Here is a 25429-nt window from a genome sequence, read left to right as displayed (position 1 = left end):
CCCCCCCCCCCCCCCAACTCTCAACACCTCCAAAGCCACAAGCGACTTTTGAAATACTAGCAGCCTGGTGTGCAAAAAGTTGTCGCGTGCCGGTTTCCAACTTCCCTGGGGTGACTTCGTAGTCTTCTGAAATATCTCCCAGGTCACCTCTTAGATCAAAACAGCCGGCGATGATTGTGAGCTGAAGCTGAAAACATGCTCTCTCCAAAGCAAAGCATGTGCACTTCCTTTAAGGATAGTTATCCCAAAAAAAAAAAAAAAAAAGGATACAGCTCATCAAGGCCGGAGCAGAGCTGAAAGCTTTCTCTTTCTGCCTCCCTGTCAGCCGCTCTCTCTCGCTCGCTCTCCTTAAACAGGATCAAAGTTCAAGGAAGTCCCCTCTGCTTTGTCAGTTGTTTGTTGTAAAACAAGGCCCGCTTTTGACGCTTCCCCTCCTGCAGGCTTTTTCGGTCTTCTTGCGGCTTCCTCACTACAAACGAGCAGAAGAAGAAGAAAAAAAGAAAAAAAGAAAAAAAGAAAAAAAAGAAAAAGACCTTCCTTTCAGAACAAGTCAGACATGCTCTCCAAGCGTCCCCGTGCGTGTGTCTGTCTCTACCTCCCCCTCCTCTCCTCGGGATTTGCCGCGGCCCGGGAATGGAGCGGGGGCCCCGAGCGCTCCTGTGTTATTGTGAGCCAGGCTGGGGGGGGGGGGGAGAGCTAGGAGGGCTGTGCTTTTTTTTGGCTCCGGGAGCATAAATGAAATGAACCGCACGGAACAAGGAGAGACCTAAGACGGGCTGCTGTTGTGGGCAGCTCCAGAGCCTCTTCTCTTCTTTCTCTCCCTCTCTCCCTCTCTCTCTCCCTCCCTCCCTCGGTGTGTGTGTGTGTGTGTTAGAGGGAGTGTGTGTCTCTGTGTGCTCAGGGATTTGACACTGCTATTCAAGCCCTCCGGTTGCCATGACACTGCCTGCCTTATATGGACATTGGAGTCAAAGAGCAGCGAGTGGGCCGCCGGGCTGCACACACTGAGCAGGAATGCGCTGCTGCTCTCTGCCTCCCTGCCTCCCAGGCCCTGACCCCGGGGCTGCCTCCAGCACACTGTCACCGTTAACTCCTGCGAGGCCGGGCGGCAGCCATGCCGAGACGCGAACGCCGCATTGCTCTCGGGCGGCCGCGTCCCCTCCGTGTCTCACTTCGGGGCCCCTGTCGAGCTCGGCCGCCGCATTAACAATGGCGTCGCCATGTGTGCGCGATGACGTACGCGGAAGCGCCGTGGCGGGGCGTCTGACGCATCCTCGGGGTTCGCCACCACCCCCCGCGCGATTATTTTAGGACTGTATACATGTTATTGTTGCTGTTATACAAGAAATATAGGCAAATGTATTGCGTCTGCGGCACTCTGCACAGTGAGGAGTTTTAAAGGCGCACGTTTCTCTGTAATTACCTCTTTTAATGCTTTATTTTGATGCGGAGATCCTGCAAGTTGTGGTGTGGTCCCAGACGGCTCCATATGTAAGTGTTGATAACGCTGCCAGACGACACCCAGGTGCTAAATCACTGTTTTGAGTGTCTGTTTACTTGTCTGTGTCTGTCTTTTGTGCTTTGATTCAGTTACCCCCCCTTAAAGGTGTAAAACGGCCCACTTGTGCGGGTCACGATTGTGCACTGGCTTGAACTGATCACCTTTCACAGGGCTTTATTCCATGTTCATGAAGTCCAAGATATGCACACCCCCACCCCACACAAGTGTGGATATCGGTTTACAATATATATTCTTCATGGTAAGAACTAATACAAGGGTCCCCAATCCTCATCCTGTAGGACCCCCTACCCTGCTGCTTTTTGTTCCAACTGAGCTCTCAATTACTTAATTGAACATTAATTGAAGTAACAATCTGCTTGGATTTTACTTTTTAAATTGTGTAATAAAATAGTTGGTTCTTTAATAAGATCCTTATACAATTCTATACTTAACTTAAACCCCTACTGTTTAAAATAATTAAAAGGCTCTGATTTAGAACATAAGAACATCAGAAAGTTTACAAACGAGGGGAGGCCATTAATAACTAAGTGATCCAAGGATCCTGTCCAGTCTATTTTTGAATGGTCCCAAACTTGCTGGGGAGTTTGTTCCAGATTGTGACAACTCCGTGAAGAAGTGTCTCCTGTTTTCTGTCTTGAATGCCTTGAAGCCCAATTTCCATGTGTTTCCCTGCTGATCTGGAAAAGCTCCTCTGCTTTGATGTGGTCAATTTAGGAAATTATTAGTTAAATTAAGGGTTCAATTAAGTAATTGAGAGCTTGGTTGGAACAAGAACCAGCAGGGTAAGGGGGTCTTGCAGGACCAGGTTTGGGGACCCCATACCTAATAAATTGGAAATTAAGCAGCAAAATATTCTTGCTGTACAGAAAACATTCAGCTAATTTCTTCCATGTCTTAATCTTATTTTGTAAATTCATTTTATTGTTGTTGTTAGAGATTACATTTTCACATTGTTTCTCCTAAATCAGAAATGTTTGGCCCTTTTTGACCCTTTCTGTCTGGGGTGGGAGGTTACTGGAAGAGGTGGCAAGCGTGAAAGGTCAGAATTACAGCCGCTGCCACAAGAACAACTGGTACTCGAAGCCAACACCCCCCCACCCCCCCAAATATAACAATGAACAAAGCTCACGGGCTTCAGCAATGAAAGAGCAAAATGCATGGTGGACACGTCATCATGGGCCCACAGTCATTTCCCTGCTGTCAATAGAGAGAGAGCATATAGCTCACAGTTGTTCTCTTGTCTAACTTTGTAGGCCAGATCCATGTGCTGTGAGCCACCCCTACCCACGCACCCTCCAATTACCGACAGCATGGCCTTACATGACCGCAGATAAATAACGACAGGATCAGAGCAAGGGGAAATGACTGCAGGACAGGCAGTGCAAAGTTTTGGACACCAAGCAGCCCGGGCATTATCCCTATGAATGCATTCAAATAACATTCCCTACAAGGTTAGCCTCCCCACAAGCGGCTTATGGTATGGCAATGTTGCTGCAACATCTTTGTTACATTTTCTTTTGTACGGAGACGGTCTTAAATGAGTTCTTAGTTCGATTTCTTTTTTTTCTCTCCCCCCTCTATAAAAGACAAAACAAAAGGCATTATCCTCCCAGACCTCCCCTTAGCTGTTTAAGATCAGGCTTGCATTTGGCCTTTCAATTATCGCCTGTGTTACTGTATGCTTCTTTGTCCAGGGCTCTGGAAGAACAGAGATGTGTCCTGAACCTAATTCAATTATTCTCATTAAACCCAGAAAGCCTGGCAATTGTCACTTCCATTGTGACTGTTGTCGGGGGCTTGTGACTAATGGCCCAGTGTCGGGGGGCAAGGATGCAGTTGAGCCCGCAGTGCAGATACTATTTCAGACTAATGGGGGATTTTCAGCTCAAACAAATGTATAATAAGGCAAACACCAGCTCCCTACTCCCTCTCTACACACTATTAGAAATCTAGCTGATGTAGAGTATTTCTTAATTTATTATATTATTATTTTTCCCCAAAATAAAATTGTTTACCACTTTAGCAGTATTACCAATTATTTCCCTTTGCTTACAGCACACTTTTACTGTGCTGTGTGTGGGTTATGGATTAACCATTTCTCCTGAGCTGAACTTTATATGGAGTGAAGCAAATACTGCAACCCCAAAGAAAACATATATACCAGATAATAAAATAATAATAAGACAATGAAGAAATTAATAAATAGGAGAATGGAAGTATTGTGCATAAACAGCTGGTTGCTATAACAGTCATTTTAAAGGACACAGAGGGACCCCTGGTTTTTCAAGTAGTTTTCCCAGCTTTCCATTTAACTCAGTCAGAGACTAGACACTGTTATAAACCCCGTCATCAGTGTTGATCCTAATAAACAGACTGCACTCTTTTCATGTTTTTTTTTGTGTGTTTTTTTGATGGAGGAGTGAGTGAGTCCAGGGGCAGGAGAGGTTTGCGTATCTGCAGCATTATTGGCGTACCCAACATAGAAACATACCAGAACTAGACTAGAGAGAGCTTGGTGGAGGTGGTTTGGTGGTGGGGGTAGGAGTAAAGAAGGAGAATAAGTGAGTTTCCACCCCCTTTGAATACTGAAGACTTCTTGAAGCGGAAGAGAGCTTAGGACTGCTGGGATGAAAAAGAAAACCCTGAGCAGGGACGAAAGGAGTCCGAGCTCAGGGGAGGAGGGGAGAGAGAAAAGAGGGGTTTCTCTGAGGCCAAAGCACCAGACTGAGAGAGACAGGGTGTGAAAGAAAGCATTTGTGTGTGCTTGTTTGCGAGAAAACTCTTTTGTGACAGAGGCTTAAGTAGCGGACAAAGTTGCAGAAAGAAATTAGGTGTTACGGTCTCCCTGGCCCCAGACGACACTCGCTGGGTAGATCGAGTTGTTGCACACCCCAGTTCTCTGACCTTCTGTTAAGCTTTGAGTGCCTCTGCTTTAACACTCGCACGTCTGTCTTCGGCCTGTTCTAAGTCTGGGAGACGCGCCGTCTCAATTCGCCACACTCCCACTACTGAGCCTGGTTCTCACTTGCATGGGGAAAGCCAACTTTACGCCATCTTCTCTCCTACAACCGCTTATGTCTCAGTTTTCAGTTCAAGCAGTGTGATGAATGCATTTGATTTGGGAGGAGGCCTAGGCTGGAGATTTCTGCTGTTTGTTTTCTCTGCTTCTCTCAACTGTTTTTTGTTGTTGTTTTGGAGGGGAGGGTGGTTTGGAGGGGTGTGTGTGTGTGTGTGAGTGTGGGGCCTTTGAACTGGCAGCCAGGAATGCAGCTGCTCTCAGCAGGGATCCTCTGAGGCCAGCATTGCAAACAGTTCAGTGCGGCCTGTGGCCCATCACTGTCAATACTGCCCGAGTCCGCTGCTGTTTGGATCACAGCCTGAGGCCTCGACAACAACAACGCCCTGCATTGACACCAAATGTAAAAGCAAAAACACAATCGCTGCCCTGTCAGAATAGCTCCTGCAACCCCATATTGCTGTAAGGACATCAGTGAATAGTTTGAAGACAACCCCGAATCAAATATTTTTTAACACTCTGGGGTTTGCAGGAGATCACAATGTTTCCCTTAAAAAAGATTCTTGCAGTGTTTTTGTTTGCGGAGCTCCCCATTACGCGGTGTCATGACAACTGACTGCCCAAACAACCAGCTAAGAGGGAATTATAATTAACTTTTCAACTGGTGAGCTCTTTGCTTTTGGGGGCTACACAAACATTCATGTGGCTTTTTTATGAGCATATTTGTTGTTGTTTAGAAATCTGTTCCTAAAAGCATAATGATTAATTCGGGATAAAAGTAAATAAGGTGTAATATTTAACTCCTTTTGCTACATTTTGCATTACAGTTAAATTTAGAGTTCGGTCTCAAAGTAAATGTAGCCTTCTGTTTGTGTTAGTGTTGTGTCTCTACTGATAAACTGAGATAAGTAGAGCTGCAGATTTGATGTAGTGCTGTATTGTGGTGTTGGCTAGTGTGGTGGTCCTGAATATTGTTGGTGGATAGTGTTGTATGGGTATCTTAACCTTCAGCCCAAAGTGTATGAATTCTACCTACTTCGCTCTACCACCTCAAAATCAAAATCAAAACCATCCCAGTGTTAACGCTAAGCTAGCGTTGATAAAATAAGATCAAAATGGAGTTACGACGATAAACAGAAAAACAAAACTATAAAGTCATACAATTATTTAGCTTTTATGTTACAGAATAACTAAATCCTAATTTCCCAGCTGCACAGAACTACGCTGTTCTTTGCTTAGTGTTTCAGCTACCACGGCTAATATCAAAGCAGTTTAGTAGAGTTAAAACACAGGGCGGGATACGCTGAGATGTTATGAAGCGTTCTAATATTATAGGGCAGCTCAGCACCCCCTCAGAGGAAGATACAAGCTGAAACATGTGCTGCTGGTTATCTCCCAACCATTTTCTACAGAAAGGTCAGCTATCAGAGGGAGACAAATGGCGCTCTGGGGAAGAGTGTGTTCAGGTGTGAAGGAATTTGGCCGGAGCCTTGGAAATTGGTTTAAAGTTTAACGTATACTGCAGTTTATCCTCTCTGGCCGAGCAAACAACCTCCTCCACCCTCCATTAGGCAGCGTGGCCTTTAACCTTCTGTGGCAGCTCTTCAGTGGGATCCAGTTGACCTCTGACCCCGAGGGGACTGGCAAGCAGGATAAAATAAACAGGACCTGGGATCGTGCCAAAGGAAAACATCTGCTAGGATGACAGGAGAGCGAGGTGGTTAGTCAAAACTATTATTGTGCCAAGATTTTGGTGGACACAAAGATAATGAATACAGTGGAACAGCAAGCAAACACACACAACTAAAACTTGAAAATTTTAATATGATGTTATACTTCTGTAAAAAAATGAACATCGGAAGAAAGTTACACCTGTTACAAGTGTTCCAGTTGCCTTTGAAAAGGAATGTTCTGCTCGTATGTTCGACTAGACATGCTACTTTTCTTTCTTTTTAAACATTTCCTGCTACAGAGAGTTCATATAATTCCCCTGTAGCTGGCAGTGACAGGATCTGATTAAACTGGAGTGTTCTGGGTTTAAAGGAAATGCCTGTTTTGGCATTTACAATGCTGCTCCTGCCAGAGATACTGCTTCCGAGTGTACAAGGAGCATGGAAATCCACATGTACACAGTGTCATTAAAGCTTCACTGCGGGAACTCAGGGTGTTCGCCTCGAGGAAACTTTCTCTCCATTTGTTGTGAATCCAATCTCTTCTGACTGAGCGCTCACTACTGTAGCTGACAATCAGATTGATGAATCTGGACTGTTGAGTGTCATACCGTTGAGTTATGGATTGTTGTATGTTTTGGTTACCGTCTGGCCCTGGATTCAATTATTCTGCAGGTCCATTCGTTACCCTATGGCATATAAATCTACCCCAAGGACTGACGGAAATAATAAATTGTTAAACACTTCCTTTATGTCTGCTATAAACTTGAACTTTTTAAATTATGGTGTGTTTATTGACTGGTCATTTTAAAAAATACTCCCAAAAAAGCAAGCATGACTTGGTTATACTTTGATTCTTGTCTTCTTTCTTCATTACCCCAATCATGTCGATTTTTAATCCAATACGGCAAATTCATACTTTTATATTCCTTGCTCAAAGCCATGAGTGAGAGATATAAATCGTCTCCCCCCAGCGTTTTAGTCAGATGGCCCCCAGCAAGGGTCAAAATGTGCCGATACTACAATGCAGCCACGACATTCTTTGGCACCCGAATCCGTGATTATCGTCGCAATTTCTGACTAGGCACAACTTGGATCCTCACACCTATAACAGGGGAAGTTTAAGATCCATTTCAGGATTAACTGCATATGGCATTCAATGTGACAGTCCTTTCTCTGAGCACCGAACACTGAGAACATCTCATTCAGCACTAGCGCACACCGTCTGCTAGCTGGGGAGGCCTGGGAATGGACTGCATAGCCCGGAGCCCTGCTTATCTGCTTTAGAAATATGTGGAGCGCAGGGAGGATCATATCTCCCAGTCCCTAATCCTTAAAGGCCAGTGTCTATCAATGATAAACATGGCAGACCCATCACCGAGTGTGGTCGCACAGCCTTTCTGGAAATAATTGACACAATTAGGAGGCTAACGAGCTAAAGAGCTAAAGAGGAATAAAGACCAAGTGGGCCCCCATTTATTTCCAACAAACACCCCCTCCAACCCAATGCATTTTATTTTAACAACTTATTTTCAAGGCACTTGATTGTGTTAAATGGCTTCAATTAAGCAAATCAGTCTGCCATTTCAGGACCCCGGTGCTTGAATGGAGTGGAAATGAGAAAAAGTCTGAAAGGAGGCAAGAATTGCAGTAAGAGTGGTTGTTATTTTTAACAAGAGTGTGTGTGTGTGTGTGTGTGTGTGTGTGTGTTAAGGGGTTGGCGTCTGGGTGGCTGTGTGTATTTTGTACGCCAGAGGAGTTATCTTTTGGTGTCCATTTCGGATCCCGAATGCGTCTGTTTGTGTGTGGGCGGATGAGTGCATGCGATGGTGTGTGTGTGTGTTTGAGGTCGAGGTGGGCCGGGGTCAAGGCATCAACTCCTTAATGACACCCTTCCCTAACCCCTCACCTTTCACAGACACTCTGATAGCTGAGGGGGGGTGGGGGAGATGGAGATAGGGACACGGGTCAGAACGAGTGCGCTGGCAGAGAAAAGGAAGCGAGAGAAAGACAGAGGGGCCCTGTGCGGTGAAAAGGCTGGTGCAGATTGTGATCTCTTCATACGCTCTCCAAAAATGAGGGGCGCATTTGAATGAGAATGGGGCACGGCGAGTAAGGTGACCTTAACCCTGGGGGTCACAGCCCTTGGGCGATGTGCTGTGGAGGAGTTTCTCAGGGGAGATCCAGTCTCCTTCATGCAGCCAGCTGGAAAATCTGCCTCCCCAGTCTCCCCCAGCCTCGTCCGGCCTGTTGACAGCCCCCCATCACTGTCTGACAGCTGCAACGCAGTGACGGGAACATCTCGCCTTCCCTTTCTCTCCTCCCGCAGCCGAGCTGGACACCCAAGAGCAGTGTTTACTTTCTCACCTCTCTCTCACGTTTCATGTATTTTCAATGTATTTATTTACTTTCAGAGCGAGGCAAAGCAAGAGTCAGTTCTCCCAATGTGAAGGCTGAATGTACCTCAGGGACACGGGGTTGAGCTGAGAAAAAGCACAAATGTCTCCTTTTTGCACCGTGTTGATTATACTGATCGTTCAGTTTTCTATTTTATATCCTCACCTTTTCTAACACGGAACGGGTTTTTTAGTGTGTTCCATCTTGGCTAGATGTGTGCTTGTCAGCTGCATAATAACCCTTTTTACTTAAAAAAGGTTGTGTTTTTAATAGGAATTTGACGGCCTGAATTCCCTTAGTCGCAAGAAGTCAGTGCTGACTAAATATAAAGTTTGCAGTCAAAATGGATAGTTTGAGAATTATGCTTGTCTCACATGGTTACAATACAGATATTTACTTAGTTTGCATGGTTTCACAGTTTTTGTATTATATTGATTTCATTCACTTTGTAGTTTATTGAATGGTTTCATATTTTTTTATATGTGGTTATATATTTCACGAGGTGAACTCCCCCTCCCCAGTCTGCTCCTTTTCATTGCTTATTAATTGGATAATTGAGAACAGCTTTTTTGCTCTGGTATAAAATGCCTGTATTTTCTTCTTGTAGTCTTTGTGATTGTGTGTGAGGTGCAGTGAAGGAGTCAGGAAAATGGGGAGAAATTAAAATTGAAGAAAAGCCCCAAAAAAAGAAAATATATTTTGTTGGTGATTTAAGGGAGAAATAAGGTATTTTAAAGAAACAAACAAAATAAAGCCTTTAGGTTAGTGTGCCAGAAGGTTTTTCTGGTGTCTCGCCTGCACTCCACTTGTGTGTGAATTGGAGTGTAAGGTATAACTACTGAGTACTCTTGAGTATTTTGTGTGGATTGTAATTATATAAGAAAGTTTACAAATGAGAGGAGGCCATAGAACGTTGATATTTAAAGCATATGCCTCTTTTAAGTGTACTTTATTTTACTTGAAAATAGAGACTTGAATTATCTTTCTATGCCCATTTAACTGACTGTAGAAAAAAGTTACAGAAGTGAATTCAGGAGACCCTGCCCCTGCCATTCAAATGAACAGGGTAGTCTTGACAGTGCCTGGCCATGTGTTACACTTGCACTGTTGGAAGGATATTTGCAGAAGGAATGGTGATGAACAAGATACACAATTAAAAATACCCAGCCGGCTTTGAGGGGGTTCAGAGCAGAGGTTAAGCCATCCCATTGACCCAGCCTGCATTGGTGAGAAGGGCAGGCTGGGGTCTGGGCGTTTTTGACGCTCAAGGTTTAGCGTCGCCATCTGAGGCTCCTGTGAAATGGAAATGCAAACGCGGGACCCCTGCAACCCCGCCCATGCATTCTATGACCCTGCAGCATGACACTTGATCTTTGCCCCTCCTCGCCGGGGTCCTCGGAGAGGCCATGGAGCGGGACTGGCCAATCAGGGCTGAGAGGGTGAAGGGCACACACTGCAGGCAGCTCCGCAGGGACAGAGAGAGTGATGGGGAGAGAGAGAGCAGGGCAGGCTGGGATGCGTCTCTGAGCAGGTCCCTAATCACCGCTCCATTGCTTTGACAGAGTGACATGCAATGTTTTTCAACTCTAAGCTTTTTTCTTTATTTTATTTTATTTTATTGAATTAATTTCCCCCATAACAAAGACAAAGGCAGACGAGAGCTCTTGAGTTGCCTGTTTTGTTTCAGTCCTTTTTTTTAATGAATTGAAATATTAGCTGATTTTGTTCATCTTGTTGTCCCTTAACAAGTCTTTACAAATGCATTTAAATCTGGGGATGTCAGACTCCATTCCTGGGGGGCCACAGTCTCTGCTTGGTTTCGCCTGGATCTTGGCTCCTTAATCCAGTTAATTGTTTAATTAGACCAATTAATTTAACAGTTAACAGTCTCTCCAGACTCTGAAATGTTTTGTGGGTTCAGTGTTTTGAGTCATCAACAAATTGTAAGATATCAGCTATAAAAAATGAATATGATAGTTTTACATAAACATACTTGATTAAATAATTACATTAATTAAGTAATTGGCATCTCCTGTTGGAAAAAAAACAGCAGACACTGCAGCCCCCCAGGACTGGACTCTGACACCCCTGATTTAGATCATTCACACAGGGAACAGAAAGTACAGACGATCATTGTCTTGATATTGTCAGTGCAAGTCACTGTTTTTTGGGGGGGAGGGTTTAATGAAAGTTGTAATGGCCCTGAAAGACTAGAAATGCGAGAATGGAAACGCATAACAAACCGTCTGTATTCAGTACAAACACTTCAAACCCTCCATGTAAATACACACATTGTGTGTCACTTAATACGGGTGAATGGCAAAGACACGGTCCATTTCTAATACTGTAAGTCATCCCAGGTAATATGCTGGGCAGCATTTTCTCTGCAATACCCTTTCGGATGAAAACCAGATCGGATGAAAACTAGGAAGGATGCCAGGCAGAAATCCAATCCCTCGCACACCTCTCTTGGTCTGTCCTGGACTCTGGGACTGAAACAAAGACCATGCGCCCTCTTCTGCTGATGGTACAGCACTGCAGCCTGGGTGTGTAGGAGTCTAGAAGCGGACTCTGCTTTTTCAGATCCCCCAGCCGGAGTGAGGGGCTTGATGAGATGTTGCTACAGATTCGCCTCGGCCTTCTTCAACTCGAGCGTTTGCAGTGCCCCCTTCAGGCCCCCAATCTGAATGCTGTGTCTCTCTGCCATTGCCACCACCTGCCGCTCCAGCTGCCACACCTGCTCCCGGTACTTCCTGCGGGCGCACCTGTAGGCACCGTTCACACTGCTGAGGACAGAGGGGGGAACACTAAATAAGAGCACATTTAATTTCTTCTTGGCATACAGAAGGGGTAAAAAAAGGGGGAAATGTTGTCCTACCTCACAAGAGCAGGCAACTTTCATTAATTTGTTTCTCTCTCGGCTTATCCCTAATTATGTAAGCGACCTCTCTGTTTCTGTGTAGGTTTTCTTTTGTTTTTGACTGTTGACTTGGATGGTTAATCAGGTCAGACCAAGTGCAGCGTGTTACCTAAGCAGCTGTGGCGAGACGTGTGGAAGTGTGAAGCTCTACGTCCCAGAATACTGCCGCTTGCTCTTTAAATAACTCCTGACGTGCGACACACAGGAAGAAACCTAGCAACGGTTTGGGAGGAACAATGCAGATGTAGCCACATCTCTAGAGGAGGTTTTGAGGAGGACAGCTCTGCTCTGAGCAAGTACCTGTTGGCCTGGCGGAGCTGGGCGGTCAGTTTGTCACTCTGCCTCATGCGGAGAGAGCTGTCCAGCAACACCGACTCCAGGGACCCACGCAGATCCGTCACCCTCTTCCTCAGCACCTGTTCCCTAGAGAGAGACAAATAACCCCCCACGGGGAAAAAAGCTATAGACAAAACTTCACTGTCAGATGCTTCTAAGGCCCAGGAGGGAAAGATCCAAGGATACTTTTGAAATAATAAACTTGACTCCGCAGTGATATATTTGGTTAAACCTTCCTCCCAGATTATAGACAACCGGGTCTACCTGCTTCCTGATCCGAGCTCTGCTAGTGCTGAAAACCTAGCATCTAACTTTGACAACATGTATTTTGGTGGTCACCTGCTTTTGCTGAAGTTAAAACTAATTGGCAATTCCACATTCCAAAGGGGGGGAAGTGATTGACCGTTCCGAACTGAAGAAAAACAAAACTATTCAACTTCTGTTTACTAATAAAACACACCAGCCTTTTCTGCCTCATTGGCAAAGCATTGTTAGTCACCCCCTCCCTTGAACCCCCCAAGCTGCGCCAATGTTTATCAGCCACTGCAGTATTTGCCAGAAAGCAGAGATCTGTTAGGCCAATAACAGTCGCCATCCCTATCAAAGCTCTGCGTGCTTTCCTCGGCCGTTACTAAGCAACCTCCCGATGCCCGGCAACAGTCAACAGCGGTGGTGTTTGCGGTGTCTGAAATGACAGGGAGCAGCTGTGTGGCAGAGGCAGCCAGGCCTCGACCCGTCACACCACACTGTCCCATCTGAGTCCTGTCCGAGAACCGGAGACAGAGTGTTTCTCACATGACAGAATACACTGGGGGTGGGGGGCACACACACTCTTCACTCACCTCTGCAAAGCTGCCTCAATCTCCCTCAGGATGGTCTGGTTTTGGGGTACGGGGTTCCCCTCGTTAGCAGTTAGTAGAGGGGTTCCCTGCTTTGGAGGTCTCTGCAGGAGAGAACAAGCGTGACCAGGTCAAGTTAGTTCCAGCTCACCCTCCAGATCTCGATGATACTTCTATTTCTGATGTGCTCAACACAGACCCGCATGGGACTGATCCTCCCAACAGCTCCTAGTCTTCCCTTTGATTATGCTTTAACAAATGACTAGCAGTGTGTGGGGAGCGACTGTTTCTTCCAGGAGGGAAAGATGTGGGATTGAAATGATAAGCCTAGCCAGACTGATTTGGTTTGGGTGGACTAGCTTCTTCTCTGAGTACAATTGTGTTGGTCAGATACATCTTCAAGCCTGTTTGGCTGGCAATTGCTGACATAAAAGCTAAAAGTAGAGCAGCTCTCTGGTGTAGATGTCTGTGTACCTGCCCCTCCTCCAGATCCTCTCTCAGGCTGCCCGCTATTAGCCCCCTGGCTACCTCCTGTGCCCTCTGAGCCGTGAGCGTCCACTCCAGGCAGCGCCTCTCCTTCTCCGCCAGCCTTATCTCCGCCCGCAGCTCTGACATCTCCTCCTGGAACAACATAAATGCCTTATGAGCCCCAACACTGCGACTGGACCGCCACCCATACAACTGCCAGTCAGCCTTGGGTGTGAACAGTGATTAGGATGACCACTAGGCTGGTAAGCAAGAACCTTTGTCATGTGAAGACCAGCATCGGTCCGACCAGCTGCACATCAGATCAACTCCAAAGGCAGCCCAGGCTGGCACAGCACCTATAAGCTGGGTTTTTTGTCCATTCTGAAAGGAGTTTGATGTTTTTTTTTTACTCAAAACCTGTAGACAATCCACTCACCCTGACAGTAACCAGCTCCTGCAACAATATCGCCTTCTCTGTCTTGGTGCTGTGAGGTCTGGCAAAGTCCTGGCCCCTGTACCCTGGCAGGGTGTCAGTGTCTGGGCTGGGTTTGGCTTCTCCATCGGGCTCTGTGGCAGGGACGCATACCGACGCCCTGTCATGCTTCAGCCTCTGGATCCTCTCCCGAATGGCATCCTCCTTTCGTTCAGTGTGTTGTGCTTCATTGGTATCCACAGTGCCCCCTAGTGGCAAAAGAGAGGACTCCCCTGTCTCGGGGCTCCTGTGTTCACGGTCGGTGCAACGCGGCTGCTCTGTCTCTTTGGCAGACTCTATAAAAAGGCAAACCTGTGTGTGAGCGTATGAAGTGTGCTAAGGCTATTGAACTTTATTGATACCGTATATCAAAAAGTAAAGAAGCATCTCTGCAGGAGCTTGAGTTGCTTTGGCCCTCCCTCCCTCACCTGCAGCCCATGCTGTTTCCTGCAGCCTCTCCTTCCTGTCCTGATACAGAGAAATCAGCTCGCTGTAGGCCTCCTCACACTCCTCGCTGTCAATCACAAAGCAGAGACAAGTTGCACGACACTCACAGCCGAAGGAGACAATTGGACCAAGCGTATGCATTTTTGCTCTCCATAAACCACGTAAAAAAAAACAACACTCAAACTAAATTGTGCAGAGCAGTTAGCCAGATATAAACAATTGCAGATTTTAAGTGCGTATTGGCTGGTGCTTGCAGGATGAGAATATTAATTCCCTGCGTTTTTCAATAGTTAGTAGTGTACAACTTATTGGTGTCAGTGGTGGAGTGTAAACCTGTATCTCAGAGCCATCTGCAGTGCAGTGCTGTTGGCCTCGTGTTGGCTGAGTGTCATGCTGATTTGCTCTGACTCTCCTTTCCTCCTCTCCAGAGCTGCAGACAGACGTTCATTCCGCGACTTCAGCCTCTCAATGCACCTGAGGGCAGTACAAGTAAGTGGGCATCAACGGAGGGCAGGGGATGCACAGAGCAGCACTGCAACCTCTCCACGTCCCCAGCAGAGCTTGATTTGACACCTACACGTTAAAATACGTACAATGGCACATACATCTACCATTCAATCCAACTGCTGCTCCATAGTCCATGTTGTGTTAGTCAGCCTCTATCAAACATACTTTTTCATTGCTGTCTTCCAGTGTTGCTCTCAAACAAAACTGTTGTCGAAAACCGCAAAAACGGACAAAGACTGTTAGACCCTCTGCTCACCTCTGCAGTCGCTCAGTTTCACTCTCGAAGCTGCTGGTCCTGGAGAGCTGGTGCCTGGGGGAGGCTGGAGTTCCAGGAGTAGGGGAGGAAGGGGTAGAAGACACTTTATTGCCCCCTGTGGCCAGGGCAGGAACAGCACGCTCAGGGTGTCTCAGGAGCAGGGGAGAGCCAGGGCAGGCTGGAGAGGAGCAGCAGGGGCTAAAGACTCCACTGGAAGAGCTAGAGGGGCTAGTAGGGGGAGACAGGCTACCCTTGCTCTGCAGGATATGTTGGAGACCCAAAAGCTAGAGTAAGAAAGAGAAAGCCAGGGTTAACAGCAGCTTGGAGCACCAATACTGGACACATTGTGTACAACAATGTTTACATGAGGTAAACAAAAATATGGATATCACACACCTAAATGAAAGAGCATACACTCTCAATGATAGACTGACTCCAGAAAAAATATGTGGCATATCTGTCAGAGACAAAACTATGATTTTGGAAACCAAGCAAGAGGACTCCTCTGCCCACACCATCACCGTCCCTCAAACCTTTGCTTTGAGCCTCTCCCGCTCTTCCTGCAGCGCGTTCAGTGTGCTCTTTGACCGTCTAAGCTCCTCCTCCCGGTGCTGCAGGCTTGCACCGAGGTCACAGTTTTTCTGATGGTAGGTCAGCACGTCTCTCTGAAACTGGCGGCGCTCCTCATCTGGTAGGCCCGAGGGGTAGGAGATCCCAAACTCTCTATCCATCTCCTCCAGGATCTGAGTCAGGCCATTCAAGGCATTATATTATGTACCACTAATACAATGTTAATGACAGTGATTGAAGTAGTTCAGTTTACAAAGGCTAGAATAGTGACTCAAACTAGTTATTGGGTTAGGGGGGTACCTGTGTTATAATAGCAAAGAATGGCTTTGTGGACTCCATTCTGGTTTTTCATCAGTCAGTATGCATTACAGAGTGGTAAAGCAGGCTCAATGGGGTGCTGGTGAGAAAATATGTCGGTGGGGAGGGTTAGCTGTGGGGTTTTAAAGGATGCACTAGATATCCTGTTATACAATCACATGGCTAGGTGTATGTTACAACGCAGAACTGTTGTGCATCTGATACCTGTGTGACCTGGACCCAGCTCTCCCTGGCAGCCCGCAGGTGCTCTGTTTGTCTCTCTTCATCGCAGGCAGTCTCTGGGGCAGCCCCAGTCTTCCTCCCTTGAACGGAATTCTCCAGGGCAGCCAGGACCCCCTGCAGCTCTGCCCACAGTTCAGCACTGCCACCTAGAGGAGGGTGTAAGAATGACAAAGACAGCAGTATTGTGTTGGGAATATCTCAACACTGCAACCTTGAACAACACAGAAGAATGAGGAAGTTAGATTTCAAGAAGGTATGTAGAGTCATGTTAAACCAGGAAAAGAGCTGGCTGAGTGTGTACACTGCCTACCTTTCCCAGGGTTTGGTCCCTCACAGGGTGGGCCTAAATGGTCTTGTGGGCGCTGGGACTGTGGGCTGCTATGAGGCTCTGGAATGGAATGGGAATCCCTGTTGTCCCTGCAGGGCAAAAGACCAGGATTAGGGACCATTTCATTTAATTATGGAACAGGGCAAGTTCCACTGTCTAGCTATCACTGACAACTAAGCTAGTGTTTTCGACTGAAACCCATGAGTTCGAACAATAGGTGGTTCTGAGATGGGAACTGGTAATCACCTCAGCTCACCTAGGATTCTGCTGCTTTCCCAGTTTCCTGTTTAGCTCCGCAATTTCCCTTGGCAAGCCGCCAACCTCTTGCTCACACTGGTTCAACTCCTGGTCAACAACATTGGGGGTTGGAGGCTCATCCTCATATTTTGGAGCTTCCCCAGGCACAGAAGGGCCCTGTGGAGGATACAAGAAAACACATATCTTCCTTGTTTTAATATCGTTTGTGCTCTGTCTATAAACACTCAACGCAGTGCATTATGGGAAACGCTAACAATGATGACGGGAGACTAGTAAAGCGGAGTGGGATCTGTTAAACAGTCAAGATAAATATGAGCAAAAACCTTAGATGACTACATTTACTTTACTTTGACAGTGGGGGAATAAGAGTTAAAAAGAGGTCTCTGAGGTGTAAAGGGAGGAGCAGTTTGTGTTTTGAGCCATTGTTTTCAGCAGAGGAAAAGGAGGAAACGGCAACTTCCTGCATCCCAACTTCCTGTCAAGACAACAATTATAGCGCCAGTGGGACAAGATCGGGATGGGCATGGGGGTGTTGGCGGTTGTTCTGAATCTAAAACTGGGGAGAAATGACGGGGGGGCGGTTGGAGAGGTAGAAGCTATAACAAGCTTGGAATTATCTCAGACACGCTGGATTGCAGCCCCATATTCTGAAATCTTTTCAACCGACAAGGAATATCACATTTTGCTCCTTGTACAAAATAATGATTATTGTAAAAAATACTAAATCGAATCTTTTCTCTGCTGAAAATGAACTGACAGCAAGACTGGAACAAGACTGGAGTGAGATTTATCCCAAAGATCACAAAATCAGCTCTTCCACAACGCAGATTTTCAGTGACAGCAATCCACATGGACTGTGCACAGATCGTTTCAGAACACAGTTGCTTATGTCGAAAGACGCAATAACTGGTTTTCCCTCAAGATTTATACCAGCCCTGTGCCCACTATTGTACTTGGTAAGCACTTGTCTAAGTCTAAATCTACAGTATAAATAATGTCCTAGGTTCTTTGAGAGGGTAACCTAAGGTATTTAACTTTCTTTAAGGAGTGAAATGTAGACAGCACCTACCCCACCAACCGCATCAGTCTGGGCACTCATTTCTTCTCCTAAGGGGTCTTTAGTGTCCATTGAGAAATACTGCCAGCTTTACAGGCACTCAGTGCAGCAGTTCTATTTTTTTTGGCCTCAAATCCTTCAGTTGCTGGTACAGATCTGCACTAACTGCTCTATCCATCTGTATGCTAACTAATATCATTCAGGCCACTCCTCTCCTTCTGTTGCTGGCTCCAAGTTGTGTTGTTTCAGAGAGACTAAGCAGTGTCAGTGTTCCAGTTCAATCCCAGTTGCACAGAATCACCTCCGTCAAAACAAGGCACCTTGCATAATGCTAATGGGACCAAATAAGCTAACATTGACCCAGCCGCCCACCCTATCCCAGAGAGAGGCTTCCTGTCTGCTACAGTCTCCTCTGTCCTCTGTGTGTGTGTTCTTGTCTGTGTCTCCCTGCTAGAGATTTCCCGCACTGCCGGTAAACCTCAAAGGCAGTGAGTGTGCTAAATAAATGTTATCTGATCCAATGACATATCTGGATTTTGTTTCCATCACCTCCTGATGTAATACACAACAATCCCTCGTGACATGTCTCCCTCTTCTCCACTGCAGTGCCGTATCACAGTTCAGCATAATGATTCTGAATATTATTTGGGTGTTAGGTTAACAGCATTTCTGTGTTACATGAAGATTTGGACAAAATGTCAATATAAAGAAAACACAGAAAATCCTAAATTTGAACAAGTTAGGTTTACATTAGGAATACTGATTAAGGGAGGACTGGTCTAATGGTTGTATATATGTTGTTTAAATAGTATTATTTTATATAATTCAGCTAAATTATTCACCATATATACTTTAACGATTAAATTAATAATGTGTTATATTAATTGTACGATTAATCAATAATATGACCTTTTTTAAAGGGGACAGGTAACCTACTGATGTAATACAATGGTGGATCAAGTCAAACCTATCCATTTGACATTATGCAGCATCACAGTTAAGCATAAAGATTCTGATTATTATTTTGGTGTTAGATAAATACGTTTTAATCACTTTAGATGAAGATTTCAATATGGTAGGTATAGTAACCTTTCCATGATTACAATAGGCTACACATACGCATTCATTTATATTGCAGCAGTTTGTTTAATTCTGTCAGGAACGGATACAATTTAAATACATTAGACTTCTATTCTAAATTATTTAAATAATATGTGTGTGGTACAAGTTTATGGCTGATGGACTATATTTGCTGCTGCGGAAATTCTGATGTTGAACTACAATTCCCACAATTCGTACACATTTCCTGATTCCGTTACACTTCCGGTATTGAAGATGGCTGCTTACATGAAATAGATGTTTTGGGGTTTTGCAGGTGTTGTTGGTTTTTCGAAGTGCTTTCGGACTTGAATTAATATTGTAAGTCACCTTTTGTATTGTGTTGGTGTTTTGAGAAGGCGGTGATGCCGCACCTTTCCATCTGGCTTTACGTCACGGTCTTATGTTGTTTTCCTCTGTAGTTTCTAACCAGTAGCTGAAATTCTTGCAATGTAGGTAATGTATACTGAGTAGATTAGAGTATTATTACAGGTAATAATGTAAAAATAATACGCGTTATTCAGAATCTCCCGTGATCGTGATATACATTAAAATAATCAACCTGTGGAAAAGTGCAGTTTGGAAGATCGCTACTTTTGATTCAACTTTCATAAACTGGATAAATTGTAAGCGTAGACCGAGATTGGACTTAATATTATTATTATTATTATTATTATTATTATTATCATCATCATCATCATTGGTTGTTGTGATGTGATTTCCATTCTGGGTAAAGTATCGCTGTTAGTGTCAAGCGTGTTTCAGTGACAGGTAGATCAGTGCCCGAAGTACGTTTGAACCGTTGACAAGCAGAATAATTAACTAATTAAACCAATTAACAAAGCAATCATGTTCTGCTTCCACACATTTTAGTGTTGTATATTCAGAATAATGTAAGTCTTCCAGGTGTCACTTATTGCCCTTGTTCTAAAACAGCCATTATAGTTATACTGCATTATATTATGTATGTATGTATGTATGTGCTAATTGGATAATTGGTGGTCTTTTATGTCAAAGTCTTTAAATTATATTAGCTTCTAGTTGTGGTAAAAAATGAAAATAATCTCCTGGTTTCTCCAGTTTAAGAAGCATTTTCTTCACTTTCCATGTTAAAAACTATAGTTTTGAATCATGTATGTAGTGTACTCTGTTTTTGTCCCGTTAAGCTGCCATGGAGGCGCCTGAGGCCGGCCCTGCGGACGGAGAGGAGAGGTTAGTGGAGCTCCGGCCGAGGACGCGCTCCAACCCCGAAGGCGCCGAAGACCGGAGGAGCAGCAACCCGCAGCCTACCGTGGGCAGCCGTAGCGAAGGAGAGGGAGAGGCCTCGACCAGCGACAGCCCGCCCAGCTCCATCACTGCCGCCACCATCTCTGCTGCAGTGACCCCTGCTGTAACACCTGTTAACACGGCTGCCAAGGACAGAGCCAAACCTGCACAGCCCTCCCCGGCACCCCCTCTGCCCGCCACAGACTTCCAGCTTCGTGCACCGCGAGTTAACTGTCCCGAGAAGGTGGTAAGTGACAAATTTAGAGACGGAAGAGAAGTTGCTGTGGCTGGGATGAGCTTTAGGGAATGAGAGGTTGTTTCAAAAGAACAGATGACAGAAGTCTGTAAACATGGAAATCACTGAAAATCTTCCTGTTTCTTTTCTGGGGGTTTTCTGTGCAGATCATCTGTCTCGACCTGTCAGAGGAGATGTCATTGCAGAAGCTGGAGTCTTTCAATGGGTGAGGAGTTTAAATCGAATGCAAAAAATGGTCCCAGAAATACTCTTGGCTATATTATATAGTTGGGAAATAAGTGTGTGGGGGTTTGAAGCTGTTTCTTATTGTTACAGGTTAAAATAAATGAATCCATGGTCCTGCATCTTATGTCCAAGTTGTTATTTTGTTACCTCTTTCTTCTGCTTTTCAGATCCAAAACCAACGCCCTGAACATCTCACAGAAGATGATAGAAATGTTTGTGAGGACAAAGCACAAGATTGACAAGCGTCACGAGTTTGCCCTGGTGGTAGTTAATGACGATGCCTTGTGGGTGAGTAATAGAGAAGGAGAGTCCCTTTAAAGCAGGGGTGTCAGACTCCAGTCCTGGGGGCGGCAGTGTCTGCTGGGTTTCATTCCAGTCCAGCTCATGGCTCCTTAACTGGTCCAATTAAACAGTTAACTGGATGAATTTAGCACTTCTCTCCAGAGTCTGAAATGTTCCATGGGTTTAATGTTTTGAGTCATCAACAAATTGTAAAGTATCGGCTATAAAAATGTAGCCTGATAGTTGAAAATGTAGTATGATAGTTTAAGATAAACCTATTTGAGTAAATAATGGCATTAATTCGGTAATTGTGATCTCCTGCTGGAACAAAACTAGCAGACACTGCAGCCCCCAGGACTGGAGTCTGACACTCCTGCTTTAAAGGAATCTATCATGTTATCACTTTGCTCTCATGTCACTTCACTACGGGTTTGATTTGTGTGTTGTGCTGTGAATTCTGCCGAAGTTGTCTGCCAGTTGTCTGTATTAAACTGTACAAGGCAAGTTCTATTGGCAATAAAGTGTACAGGGAAGCAGATTAGAGTTGTTTTGTGGTTTTACTGCACAGTGGTAAAGCATTAGGCTACTCCTGTTGAGTTTCAGGAGCTTTTTAAGTAAACCAAAGGTAATTAGTTTAGTGTATCACAGTCTAAAAAGATCCAGAATGCAACACATGCTGTATCAAAATACTGTTGTACATGACTAATAGATCTTCAGGGTTCCTGAAATGCACAATTTCCATTGCTATTGTTTTTTTGTAACTATTTTTAAATGTTGGATTTATTTGCATTGTTTCCTACAAATGTCTTTGTCTCGCTCAGTTGTCTGGCTTCACCTCCGATCCCCGGGAACTGTGCAGCTGCCTTTATGACCTGGAGACGAACATCTGCGAGTCTTTCAGTATCCTGCACTACTGAGCTATAACGTCACTGCTTTATGCCACGTATAAAACCTATAGTCTGTTGTCTATATAGTGTTTTGGCACGGATAAACTCTAACTCCTACTAGGCTGTATCAACGTTCCTTAACTGTATGTCCAGATCTTGAAGACCTTTTTAATGTGATGTAAGTATTTAGTAGTTATTGACTCACCTGATCTGAGTTCTGAACTTTTACTGCAGTTAGAATTGAATGTACCACAGAGCAGTGCCCTCCACACTTTGGGAGTTTTCTCCTTTTCTTTCTCTCACACACTGTCTTGTCCCTGCAGCCTCCAGAAGATTGAGCTGCCGCAGATGGAGAACGTGCAGACGATCCCTCCCCCTCATGTGGTGCGAACCCTGCTCATCTACAGCAGACACGCCGGGCAACCTCAGTTCAACCCCTCTGAGGCCGTCAGCGTGAGTAACTCTGGTCCACTCCTCTGTACTGCATCCCAGTCCATGTCTTAATGCTCTAGATATTGACCCCTAGCCCTTCCCTGTACATTCAGTTCCAACTACTAGATCACAATACCTGTTTTTGTGACCCTCTCAGTACCGACCCAATGATACTTAAAACCCATAAACTTCCCCCTCTCTGAGTCCATCAAACCCTACAACCATGTCTGATCATCACTCTCCCACTCTCGGGCCTCAATCACTGGCACACCATTATCTTGCCAGGTCGCATTTTTACCAAATGACCTGAATCAAGTCATTGTGCAAAATGCATTACTTGATTCAAGTCAAAACACAAAAGTCTCCATCTGACTCGAGTCATTGTCTTAATGTAAGCATAAACAGAACAGGCTTCTGCAGTGATTGGCAAGACCATTATACCGTTATATACAGCACAGCTCTATGGTCATAAGATCAGCAAGCGCAAGCATATTGTGCGGAATCTGCGCAGATACTGTCAATTAATTGGTTAAATCATCAGATGCTGCGCAGATCTGAATACCAGAAAGCAACCTAATATGTAGGCGGGAAGAACATGTCAGTGTAAGGTAGTGTTAAACTGTACTTTCAACAATATTGAGAGCTGCACGCTAAAAAAATAATATGAACATTGAACAGAGGCAACAACAGTACAATACTGCATCAGTTATACAGTAAATTACGTTGGAGCTGCATCTGAAATGTCAGAAAATTACTGTTGATGTTTTGTGTATGTGTGTGTATTTTTTCAGTTAGATTATCAAACACACATACTGATATGCACAGTAACACACAAACACATATCCCTCCCAAAAATAGTTGCCCAGCTCCATAGGTGCAGTGGACATTTTTGTTTAAATTGTATAATTGTATAGTTTACTGTATTTTTGCACTTTCGTATTGCTGTTGTATCCTGGAAGTCGCCCTGGATAAGGGTCTCTACCAAGGAATAAATAATAATAATAATAATAATAATAATAATAATAATAATAAGACACACATACTGATACACACACATAGTAACCAACACACACGCTCACACACACTTGACAGTCTTGTATGTAAAAAAGTTAATAATGGGGAAGAGTTAAATACCACCAAATATTCTTTCATGTGGTGTCTGAAACAATTATAGGGTAGTGCCACTTTACTGTACATCCAACCCAATTGAGCACAGATATTTGTATATATAGACAAATAGATGATTTCCTGTAATAAAACAATCAGATTAAATCAAGAGGTCTTGAACAGTTGGAACTAATGACTCAAAGTGACTCAAGCCTGATAAGTTACTTGACTCAAGCTTGGCACATCACTGACTTGACTTGAGTCTTTACTGCTAAATGACTTGACTCAACTTGACTCGAGTCCAAGTTTGAGAGACTTGTTTATAAACTCGGGCCCTCATCACGTCTCTCTCTGCCTCTCACAGAAGATGCTGCAGTCTCCCTATTTTTTCTTCGACGTGGTTTACCTGCACAACGGAGCGGAGGAGCAGAACGACGAGAGCAGCTGGAAGGTAAGGAGGTGTAGGACCACCATAGACACAAGCCATCCTACAGTCTGTATCTCAGATTTCTAGAAACATGAGCACTTCATCGTTTGTGCTGTTGCGACTATTGATCGTATCGTATCTCACGCCTGTGCTTGGGCCACCTTCATCTCTCTGCAGGACGTGTACTCCTCCTTCTGTAATCTGGACACCAAGGGCATGTGCTATCGGTTCGAAGTCTCGCTGTGCGGCCCGGCGATCGAGCTCCACAACTGTATGGCCAAACTTCTGTCCCACCCCTTACAGAGACCCTTCCAGAGCCATGCCTCCTATAGCCTGCTGGAGGGGGAGGAGCCTCAGGAAATAGAAGCCACTGTCTGATTGGACGGGGTGCCCATGGGGGCGTGGCTTCCAAAGACGGACAGACTGTGGGAGAGCCGCAGAAGCGAGGGCCTTTGGGAAATGGCGTGCCTAACTGTTGATAAAATCTGTGTAGTCCTGGAAGCATGTTATCCTCAATTTGAAGTGAGGCAATTTCTGTATGCTGTAATTGTCCCTGAGACAATCAGTTGGAACTCCAGCCACCTCTGCCTTTCTATGGGACGTCCCCGTTTGGGGAGTCTTGTTTATTTTTGTTCTCTTAACATTTTCTGACCTCCAACCTGTTGTAATGTATTTTCTTTTAACCAGATGTTTTAATCAGTCGTTTTGGGTCTGTCTTCAGAGATTGCAATGGAATTGTATTTTTTTTTTGTCCATTATAATTCTATTAATGTTGTCAAATTGTATTATAAAATTAGAGAGAGAGAGAGAAGTTGCGGCTACATTGTAAAGCACAGCACTTACTCCACCTCCACCTCCACCAATTTACTAACACATCAGTTGTTGTTTAAGGTGTTGTCATTTGTTAGGGGTTTTCTTCTGATTAAAAAAATACAAATGTGACAATCCTGAGTTGTGTGTTTCTATTTGAGGTAGCTATTTGCTGCAAATACACAACAGTACCTGTGATTGCGTGATACACTATTATATTCAAATATAGACATACACCGATCAGCCATAACATCATGACCACTGACAAGTGAAGTGAATAACACTGACAATCTCGTTATCATGGCACCTGTCAGTGGGTGGGATATATTAGGCAACAAGTGAACATTTTGTCCTCAAAGTTGATGTGTTAGAAGCAGGAAAAATGGGCAAGCGTAAGGATCTGAACGACTTTGACAAGGGCCAAATTGTGATGCCTAGACGACTGGGTCAGAGCATCTCCAAAACTGCAGCTCTACAGGGTCATGGGCGGCCAAGGCTCATTGATGCACGTGGGGAGCGAAGGCTGGCCCGTTGTGGTCCGATCCAACAGACAAGCTACTGTAGCTCAAATTGCTGAAAAAGTGAATGTTGGTTCTGATAGAAAGGTGTCCGAACACACAGTGCATCGCGGTTTGCTGCATATGGGGGTGATCCATGGAGGTCCCACCTCGCAACTTACAGGACTTAAAGGATCTGCTGCTAATGTCTTGGTGCCAGATACCACAGCACACCTTCAGAGGTCTAGTGGAGTCCATGCCTCGACGGGTCAGGGCTGTTTTGGCGGCAAAAGGGGGACCTACACAATATTAGGCAGGTGGTCATAATGTTATGGCTGATCAGTGTAAACAACAGCTTTTAAGACATGCCTTTATACGTTGGCGTGGAAAATAATGACTTTCATGCCACACATTATTGGGTGACGGCATTGCACAGATATAAACAATACATTGAGATATAAATTGTGCATTCAAGAACCCAAAGTTTTGCCTGGACAATACTATATCAAAATATTGTAATTTACCTAGTATACTCTTTT

At 44.9% G+C, this 25429-nt stretch overlaps 2 protein-coding genes across 2 annotated transcripts; one reads left to right on the top strand and one right to left on the bottom strand.

Annotated features, from left to right (window-relative positions):
* Positions 1 to 10269: 10269 nt before the first annotated feature.
* Positions 10270 to 18029, bottom strand: ushbp1 (Usher syndrome 1C binding protein 1). Its single transcript, XM_066695529.1, has 13 exons — positions 17616 to 18029; positions 16545 to 16702; positions 16271 to 16377; positions 15943 to 16106; positions 15384 to 15593; positions 14851 to 15134; positions 14421 to 14561; positions 14069 to 14154; positions 13605 to 13936; positions 13175 to 13321; positions 12704 to 12804; positions 11826 to 11948; positions 10270 to 11391 (listed from the first exon to the last, which is right to left on the bottom strand). The coding sequence occupies exons 1-13, from the start codon at positions 17673 to 17675 to the stop codon at positions 11226 to 11228; spliced, it is 2079 nt and encodes a 692-aa protein (XP_066551626.1). The 5' UTR covers positions 17676 to 18029; the 3' UTR covers positions 10270 to 11225.
* Positions 18030 to 18901: 872 nt separating this feature from the next.
* Positions 18902 to 24528, top strand: babam1 (BRISC and BRCA1 A complex member 1). Its single transcript, XM_066695530.1, has 9 exons — positions 18902 to 19022; positions 19868 to 20214; positions 20370 to 20428; positions 20616 to 20736; positions 21552 to 21630; positions 21771 to 21795; positions 21941 to 22070; positions 23521 to 23607; positions 23761 to 24528. Exons 2-9 carry the CDS (start codon positions 19873 to 19875, stop codon positions 23959 to 23961), a joined length of 1044 nt encoding a protein of 347 aa, XP_066551627.1. The 5' UTR covers positions 18902 to 19022; positions 19868 to 19872; the 3' UTR covers positions 23962 to 24528.
* The last annotated feature ends 901 nt before the right edge of the window (positions 24529 to 25429 follow it).

The sequence above is a fragment of the Amia ocellicauda genome, chromosome 22 (genome assembly GCF_036373705.1).
Source record: "Amia ocellicauda isolate fAmiCal2 chromosome 22, fAmiCal2.hap1, whole genome shotgun sequence".
Lineage (NCBI taxonomy): Eukaryota > Metazoa > Chordata > Actinopteri > Amiiformes > Amiidae > Amia > Amia ocellicauda.
This window is presented reverse-complemented; position numbering and strand designations above follow the sequence as displayed.

Bases quoted from the DNA above. Each gene is read 5' to 3' on its own strand.
- ushbp1 (XM_066695529.1), bottom strand. From the start codon at position 17,675: ATGGACACTAAAGACCCCTTAGGAGAAGAAATGAGTGCCCAGACTGAT. The intron at 16,107-16,270 runs GTAGGCAGTGTA...ACCCTCCTCTAG, and splicing joins GGGACCAAACCCTGGGAAAG to GTGGCAGTGCTGAACTGTGG. The intron at 13,937-14,068 runs GTGAGGGAGGGA...GCCTTTTTATAG, and splicing joins GGAAACAGCATGGGCTGCAG to AGTCTGCCAAAGAGACAGAG.
- babam1 (XM_066695530.1), top strand. From the start codon at position 19,873: ATGGAGGCGCCTGAGGCCGGCCCTGCGGACGGAGAGGAGAGGTTAGTG. The intron at 20,215-20,369 runs GTAAGTGACAAA...TTTTCTGTGCAG, and splicing joins TTAACTGTCCCGAGAAGGTG to ATCATCTGTCTCGACCTGTC. The intron at 22,071-23,520 runs GTGAGTAACTCT...TGCCTCTCACAG, and splicing joins ACCCCTCTGAGGCCGTCAGC to AAGATGCTGCAGTCTCCCTA.